The following is an 8,683-nucleotide window of genomic DNA, read 5'->3' on the forward strand; positions in this document are numbered from 1 at the left end:
TCTTTCCCTGGCAGACGACTACGGAACTTACGAGGAGATGGAGGAGCCTCCCGGAGAGCACCTGTTCCCTGACCCCTCCTTGGACCACGACCCCCTCTGCGAAGGACCACCAGGGCTGCAGAAGCCGCCGGGCAGCATCCCCGACTTCATGCCTTCCGCCCAAAGGGCCCTGTACCTGAGGATCCAGCACAAACAGCAGGAGGAGGAGGAGAGGGTGCGGCGGCTGGCCGAGAGCAGTAAGGAGCGGGAGAATGAGGAAGGCAAGTGGCAAGGCGCAGGGTCCTTCCTGCACAGCAGTGCCATTGGGAATGCCCCCGGCCAGCCAGAGCCAGGACCCACGTGGCTGAGGAGGTGGCCTGCTCCATCTCGGGGCCTGCTGGCATGACTTCTGGGCAGGTGGGGTGGGCAGCACCTTCCCCTCTGCTGGGGCAGCATGCGTCGGCCTCATCCTGCAGGTCTCCCAGGGGCAGGGAGAGGGGTGCGCCACCCCAGGTCGCGCTGCCCTCTGCAATGGCTGGGCATGCTGTGGGCTGTCATCCTCCTGGGTCCCCAGGCTGGAGGTTGGTCTCCTGTGGCAGCCCCCAGAGCTCTGCCTTCCTGCAGCGCAGGGTTAGCAATCTCTGTAAAACCAAGTGCAGTGCCAGAGCTGGCCCTGGGGAGGCAGGGAGAGACCACAGGCTGGGGATCCTGGTAGCAGATCAGTGTGTCCGCTTGTGGTGGTGGGAGTACGCATGCATCCAGAATCCTTCCAGCAGCTGCTGGTTTCTGGAGGAGTTGGGGAACAGGAGACCTTGCTGGGCAGCTCTGGGCACGTGCTGCTCCTTACCGAACGCATTCTCTGCTCCCCCTCCCCAGGTGACACAGGCAATTGGTACTCCAGCGATGAGGACGATGGTGGGAGCAGCGTCACTTCCATTTTGAAAACCCTGAGGCAGCAGAGCTCCAGCCGGCCTCACGTCCCGCCTGTCCACGGCGACATGAGCAGTGGCTTGGGCCCGTGAGGTATGGGTGACCCTCGCCTCCAGAAGGCCCAGTCGGCTGCGGGTGGGCGCCCAGCTGACCCTCGCCTGCGGGACCCCCGGCTCTCTCGAAACGTGGAGGCATCCGGACCAGCCGGCCCCGGAGAGGTGGGGCCCACCGACCCGCGACTAGCACGGCACGTTCCCACGTCTGCCCCAAAGCCGGACACCCCTCATTCCAGCGCTGTGGCCGGCCCAAAGGTTGCCTTGGGCCCTGATGAGGAGGAAGGGGAGAGAGCACTAAGGGACAAGCCAGTCAGCATCCCCTTGGATGTGCTGCCCGGCCACGTGCTACGGGACCCCCGCTCACAGCTGCAGCAGTTCAGCCACATCAAGAAGGATGTGGTCCTGAACAAGCCCAACTTTACCCGGCTGGTGCTGTGGAGCCCAGAGGACCTGATCCCACTGCCCATCCCGAAGCAGGAGTTCGTCCCCGTTCCCGCCGCTCTCCAGTCACTCCCTGCCCTCGACCCGCGGATCAGCCGGCCCCAAGCCACGGGCCCATCTGACCCCAGGCAGCGGGGGGCAGGCACCCAGGCAGAGTCTGGCTCTGGTTCTGGCACCAACGTCCCTGACTTCGAGCTGTTGTCGCGAATACTAAAGACTGTGAATGCGGCTGGCAGCCCCACCTCTGGTCAGAGCGAGAAGCCCAGCGACCCCCGGATGCGGAAGACGTCGGCTGACCCCCGGTTACAGAAATCAGCAGAACCAGTGGCCTCCAGACCTGCCAAGGCTGCAGAGTCTCCTCCAGGCCCTGGAGCCACAGCTCCCAGCAGCGAGAGCACCCCCACCATCGCTCCCTACGACCCCCGGCTGCTGACCGCGGGCGGGCTGAGCAAAGGCAGTGGCCAGAGCAATGTGCTCAGTGGCATCAGCCTGTACGACCCCAGGACTCCAAGCTCGGGCAGCAAGGCCTCAGAGGCTGCCGGCGAGGGGAACGCGTCGTCAAAAGGCTCGGACGCCGGCAAAGGTGCCGGCAAGGGCAAGGAGCCCCTGTTTGTGCGCAGGTCTGCGCTGGACCAGCCCGAGGCGGAGAAGGCGGGTGCTGAGTCTGCCGCAGACAGGTACAACAGCTATAACAGGCCACGTCCCAAGGCCTCTGCCACCGCTGCCACCACCGCCACCGCCGCCTCCTCCACCCCTGCCCCAGAGACTGCCCCCCAGCCAGGCGTCCACAACCTCCCCGTGCCCTCTGTCTACGGCATGGTCAAGCAGAGCGCGAAGTCAGGGTCCGGCAGCCCCTTCGCGGGGAATAGCCCTGCCCAGGACAGCGAGCAGCAGGACGCCGGGTCTCTGAAAGATGTTTTCAAGGGCTTCGACCCCACAGCCTCGCCATTCTGCCAGTAGTGTTCACGGACTGCCCTGGCATCCGCCTTGCGATAGCTGCGCAGTGTTGGGAACCTTTTTTTTTTATTCTTTTCCATTAGTGCTCACTTTAGCCATATAACATGTACAGAAATCCTTTTGGTTCTGGTCGGTGCTGTGACATATATATAGCCTCCGAGAATAATTTTAAACAAATAATCAAAGTATCTCATGCCGTAATAACCAGCCTTTTGTTTTTCGACTCCCCGCTAGTTTGTTTTAGAGCTTTCTTTGCAAACGCGACTGAACGCCCCCTCCTTGGAAAATAATGCAATGTCTGAAATCTCTCGGGGAAGCTGCGGCCATCCCGGCTCACCAGCCCCCATCCTCTCCTTGTACAGTAGATTGCGTCCCAAGCCCGACGCATCCCCCCTCGAGCAACGCGATGCCGTACTCAGGACAAGGGGAGCGGCAGACCGGACGGCAGAGTAACGTGGGTCATACGTGTAGCTTAAGAGATTAAAGCTGTGAGCCGTGCGGATTGGTGGAATGTGTTCATTTATGAAACAGCTAATGCGAATATTTGTATCATAGCCTTTTTTTTAATTATGTTTAAGGAGCCGAATGCGATGAGCAGTATTGCCTGGAGAAATAACCCCGTGGCATCGTGCTTGTCCGGTGGGGGAGGTTCTTTCTGCTTCTCTTTGAAGGCGGTATCTCTGCTGTTTCCTGGAGGCGGGTGGGTTGGGAGACAGCCCAGCTGGCCCCTCTTCGGGCTTCGAGTCCCGAGAGTTTCCACCGACGGCCAGGGAATATTGACCTCCCCGAAGTGCTGCTGTCTACCAGCAAGAGAGGGTGTATTACTGACATTAAATTATTCATCTCAGCCCGACTTTGCACGCACGTGGGTTGCTCACGGAGGGTTTTCCCATGAGCACGGCAAGGATTCTCAGTATCTTCTCCCTGCCCTCTGCGAGCGGCTCGGTCCCCCTCCCACCCCCCATCCCAGATCCAGCGGGCGAAGGCTGCGTTCTGTATGATGCCGGAGCTCCAGTGCCGTGCCACCGAGCAAGACTCCTCCACAGCAGCTGGTGATAGATGCTGAATCCTTTCTTTCGATGCATTCTGTGCACCGACTGGGCTTTCTACGCGGGCACCCGACGGCAAGGCCACTTCAGCCGGTTGTCGGGGCTTTCGGGACAGGAGCTGTCGATCGGAGACGGGACCAGGGCAAGCACGTGCGTCACTGGAGCTGCGACACACTGGGCCAGGAGCCCCCGCAGTCCCCTTCTGACAGGCGAGAAGCCCCCATCTCGTGTTTTCCTGAGCGCGCCTCCACCCGGCATTGTCTCCAGCTTGCCTTAGCAAGGCTGCCACTTCCAAGAGCCAAAACTGCCCTCCCGGGCCCCATTTGTTACCGTGCAGCCGAAAGGACGAAAGTTCCCGTGTCTTCAGTAGCAAATGGGGAATCGTTGTTGTTTCCCCTTCGGACTTCCTTTCCCTGCCCAGGGTGCCCTGCTGCCCCGCTCGGGTCACGCCAGCCCCCGTCCGGCCTCACCTACCAGTATTCAGCTGCCAGCTCGTGAGCATCGGAGCATAAAGACACGATGCGAAGTGTCCTGTACTGAGCAGAGCCGATGCGCCGCACCCTTCTCATCACGTCACGGCCAGCAGCTGTGCCCAGTGTTCATGGCTGATGCAGCATCGCCTTCCTGGCCAGCGAAGGAGATCTGATTGAGCAGTCGAAACGCAGTATTAGGAAGAAGGTGGCCATGCTCCTGCAGCAGGGCAGTGCCTATGACGCGGTGTGTTGAATCCCAGGAGCGGTGTGAGCTCTGCAGCGGCACAATGTGCGACGCAGGCCCCCCTGCCCATCAGCTCTTAAACCATCCCCCGTGGTGATGTCTGTCAGGCTCCTGCAGCCTGACTTGGTTCCTCTGCAGCGGATCCCAGGGACTGGTTGTTTTACGCGGGGGCTGGCGGAGAGCCCTGAGCGCCCGTCTCCCTCCAGCTGGAGAACCCAGCCCTGCCCTTGTGTCGCAGCAGCTCCTCACCTGCCGAGCAGCTGCACGATAACGAAAGAGGAAGGATCTTTCTCAGTATTTCAGCCACTGGCATATTTTATCTGGTCTAGGATGAACTTTCCAAATGTGGAATGGCTCCCGGGGCGCCCCCCACCCCCTCGGCTTTGCTGGACAAGGTCTTAAGAGAATTAGTGTTTGCTGAGCGTTGGTGCACGTAAGACGAGCCTTCACGATGCCAAAATTGAATGGTTTCCAATGTCAACAGAAAAAGAAAACCCGCCTGGACTCCGAAGTTCCCGTCTACGCCCCTTTCTTGCAGGCGGCGCCGATTTGAGTTGTCACGGTCCCTTGTCGCACTGCTCCTGTCACGTTCCCACGCGCCCTGCTTTCGCGGGAGGCATAGCTGTGTCCGACTCACTCAACGCGCCCCTACCAAACTGGATCCCAGAGAAATCGGAGGCTGCTGGGCCGGGCTGGGCCGTTCAGTACGTGCAAGTCCTTCGGGGTTTACCTCCCGGGGAAATCTCGGCTCTTCTCTGCCCCGCGAGCAGTTTGCTGGCTTGTAAGTGAATCGAGCGTGGTGGCGACGGCGGGTTGAGTGTCCTGAAGTGGTTTCCCTCGTGCAACCTCAGAGCTCATCGCTTTGGAGTTTGCCTGGCACCAGTGTGACACGGGGAGAGAGCAATGAATCGGTTCGACCGGGGAGACCGCTCTCGGCGAGGGCTGCGTGCAGGATCAGCTGAACTTTCTGTAAAAGGTAAAACCCGTCAGGAAGATGATGAATTATTTGGGTTGATTCCCCAGAGAGCGAAAGCGCCGCCGTTCTCTAACCCAGGAATGTTTTTCCACCGGCCAGAGCTTTAAGAGAAAAAAAAAAAAATAGCGCTCTAGCTGAGATTGTAATAAACTGTAAATACTGCTTCCGAGTCGGAGCTGTTGCTGCGGATATGTATATAGCGTATGGGTATTTTTACAATGACTGTTCCATGTGCATGGCTGCGTGAGGGTTTTCTCTTTGTTTTTGTACCGCACATTTGTCTTCCAGAAACGTCATCTGTGTTTCTCCGGTGAAGTCTTTAATCTTCTATCATTGTATCACTGCCATTAAAGGATGCAGTTATTTTAAAGGTCTCTGGTCCCTCTGGCTGGGCCGGCGGGTTCGCGCCACGCGTCTGTCCTGGGCTGCGGCCCCGTGCGGAGCAGCTGGGACCCTGCTTTCCCGTTTCCTATAATGCGTCGTCCCTTCTCTTACAGCGACGCGGAGGGGAAGAGACTGCAGAGCTATCTCCGTCCAGCCCTGGCCTGGGGGTTCCCTGGGGCTCCAGCTCCCGGAGTCCTGCCATGGGCTGCGGCTCTTGGCTGATCCCCTGTCCCGGACCATGCTGCTGAGGGCACAGCAGGAGAAGGGGCCGTGCCGGACGGTCCCCTTCCACCCCTTAGATTTCCTGGGTCCAAACCCTGTGATTTTGGCCTGGGGGGAGAAGAGTCAGGATTCTCCCCCACCTCCATCCCAGCTGATGTCGGGGAAGGCTTTCTCCCAGCATGGCACAGCTGGGCCTGTGCTCTGAGCTCCCCTGAGAGTATGCACACATGCCTGTGCCCTGAGCTTCCTGTGTAGGTGCGCACGCACGTGTCCCCGTCCCGAGCCCCCTGTGCCTGTGTGCGCACGTGTGTCTGTGCCCCCAGCCCCACGTGCACACGTGTCCGTGCCCCCAGCCCCTACGACCACCTGCAGCTCCTGGGTGTGGCCAGCAGAGGGTGCTGCTGCCCAGGGAATCCTGCATGGCCCCATGTGCCTGCTGCATGGGGGTGAGGGGGGGCAGGGTCAGAGCAGGGGCCCGTGGAGCCTGGGCTGTATCTGGAGAGCGGGGTCTAGTGGTCAGAGCAGGGGCGCGTGGAGCCGGGACACCTGGGTTGTATCTGGGGAGGGGTCTAGTGGTGGTAGCAGCCGGGGGGGGGGGGGGGGGGGGGGGGGCCGTGCCGCGGGAATGGGCTCAGGGGCCTGCTCCCCTCTCGGCCCATAGCAGACGTTCAGCGCAGAGCCGCGCTGGCACGAGTCTGCCAGGTCTCGGGGCCGGGTCGGGCCGTCCCCGGCTCCGGGCGGTGCATCAGGGCTAGCAGGTTGCGTTGCAGGGGCGCAGCTGGGGGGTCTCTGGAAAGGGAATGAGGTCTGGCGAGCTACAGCAAGGGCCAGGGGGGGAGGGCAGGGGCTGGCGCCCCCAGCACCTGGGTCCTCTAGAGTGGGACCTGGGGGGTGAGACAAAAGGGGGCTGGAGAGGCACCTGGCTGGGGTCAGCTGGCCCCAGCGCTCGTTCCTGCCCAGGCAGGGGGGCGGACTGACGATCTGTTGAGGTCTCTTCCGACCCCCAGCATCGATGAACCTATGAAAGGCGGCTGGGGGCCCAGACCCTAGGTTCTCCGGGGGCGAGAGCAAGGGGGCCTGGGAGGTGCGCGGCCGAGCCCTCCCTGCGCCCTGGGCCAGGAGCAGGGGGGAGGGGAGCTTCCGGGCCAGCTGTTCCCAACATCTGGATGCCCCCAGGCACAGGCTGGCGGCCTGGTGCTGCTGTGGCCTGGTCTCCAGCTCCCTCCTCCCCTGTGTGATCCCCCCCCGGTGCCCACAAAGCAGCGACTGTGCGGCTCACCCGCCTGCCCCCGGCGCTGCCTGGCACCGGGGCACAAAGGGCCCTTGGAGCGCGGCCCGTCCGCATGCGCAGTGCCCCAGCAGAGCCCCTGGCCAGAGCCCAGGGCGATTACTGCCCTGCCCTGCCTGGGGTGCGGGACCGGACGGTGCTGCCCCCGCTAAACATGCTGGTTCCGGTATTTACAGGCCGGATAAACACGGGAGGGAGCGCAGCTGCGTCGGGGCCCCAGCAGCAGCCTGGCGAGGCCTGGAGCCGCCCCAGCCAGGGGAGCACAGGGCTCTGCCCCGCTCCAAGCACCCAGGCCCGGGCTGGGACTGTGCTCCCACCGCCGCGGGAGCGGGCAGAGCAAGGCTCATGCCTAAATATGGAGTGGGATGCAGCTCCACGGATCCCGGCACGTGGCTCTGCCGCTGCCCAGGCCCCGTGGCCAGGGTGGGGGGCCGGAAGGCCTGCACGGGGGCAGATAACAGCTCAGGTTCCTGCCCACGTCGGGGCCCCGGCGCAAGCAGCAGACGGGGCCAGAGGGCTGCAACCCGGAGGCTTTATTCCAGGTCCGGGTCCGGGATGTGCACGGGGCCATGCACGCATGTGGCGTTCGGCGGGCAGACGGGCCCCCTTCGTTCCTTGCCGGGGCCAAATCTGGGGAGCGGAGGCTGTAGCAGGGCAGGTCGGGGTCACACGTGGTCCTGCAGCTCCCGCTCGTCCAGGCTGGGCTGCTGCAGCGCCTGCTGCTTCTGGAGCCCCCGCAGCTTGAGGAGCAGCTCCCGCACAAAGCCCTGCGGGCGAGACAGGCTGCCAGGGCCGGGTACGGGCACGGGCACGGACACCCCTCCCCACCTGTTCCCAGCAGCTCCGGGCCCCCGGGGGAGCCCTGCCAGGCTCCCAGCCCCTCACTGATAAGGACTGAGCTCTGGGGAGATAAGTCGCCTTCGCAGCTGTGGCAGATTCCAGATGAGCTCACATCTGGCAGCGCTGGGTTAGGGCGGTCCTGCCCTTGCTGCTGGGTCCCATGCTGCCCCAAACCCCCCTGGCCTGGGAAACGCGGGGCCAGTGGCAACCCGTGCCCCTCGCCAGGGCATCAGGGCAGGCCACGATCGGTCTCGGGATCGAGGCCCAGGGGAGGCAGGAGTCTGCTGTGCCCAGAGGGCCAAGGGCCAGGCGCTGCAGGATGCCAGCTCCCGCCAGGGAGGGTGGGGATGAGCTGGAAGCGGGGCCGCCCGACAGCCTGGGATGAATGCTTTTGCCTTTTAAAGCCTTCTCGGCTGCGGGTCCCCAGGGAATCGCCGCGCCCGACCCCAGACCAGCTGGCGGCTAAGACCTTGCTGTTGCCCCGGCAAAGGGACCGCCCCGGAGGAGCCAGGACCCCCGCCCAGCCCCCAGGGCAGGAGGCCCAGCCCTGGCCGGGCCAGGCTCCCGCCCCCCCCTGCCACGGCCGGGGTGCAGGGGGGTGTTGTGCCGCGTCCCCCCGAAGCAGCACCCGCGCCCAGGTGGCGCAGCCCGGGCCCACTCACCTCCGTGCTGTTCCCGCACGACCGCAGGATGCCCTGGAAAGAGACGCAAGCGTGAGCGCGGCGCCCGCCCGGCCCCGGGGCCCCGGGCACCGGCCCAGCCGCCCGCGCCCCGGGGAGCCCACCTGCAGCTTCCTGGCCCGCTCCTCCTCCGTGTCCAGCTCCAGGAGCTCGTCGATGTTCCC

The 8,683-nt window shown here is 63.4% G+C and overlaps 1 protein-coding gene and 1 long non-coding RNA gene across 2 annotated transcripts in view; one reads left to right on the plus strand and one right to left on the minus strand.

The window, feature by feature from the left end:
* ZC3H4 (zinc finger CCCH-type containing 4) overlaps positions 1–5,475 on the plus strand; it is a 23,461-nt gene extending 17,986 nt beyond the window's left edge. The window contains 2 exon segments of the mRNA XM_014523563.2: positions 15–260; positions 856–5,475. Of these exon segments, the coding sequence (XP_014379049.1) occupies positions 15–260; positions 856–2,366 (1,757 nt within the window). The 3' untranslated portion in view covers positions 2,367–5,475.
* A 2,042-nt stretch (positions 5,476–7,517) lies between these two features.
* On the minus strand, positions 7,518–8,683 carry LOC102387538. The gene is made up of 3 exons (XR_324728.2): positions 8,624–8,683; positions 8,502–8,534; positions 7,518–7,766 (listed from the first exon to the last, which is right to left on the minus strand). It is a non-coding gene; the product is annotated as an uncharacterized LOC102387538 (long non-coding RNA).

This window comes from Alligator sinensis, unplaced genomic scaffold, assembly GCF_000455745.1.
Source record: "Alligator sinensis unplaced genomic scaffold, ASM45574v1 scaffold1667_1, whole genome shotgun sequence".
Lineage (NCBI taxonomy): Eukaryota > Metazoa > Chordata > Crocodylia > Alligatoridae > Alligator > Alligator sinensis.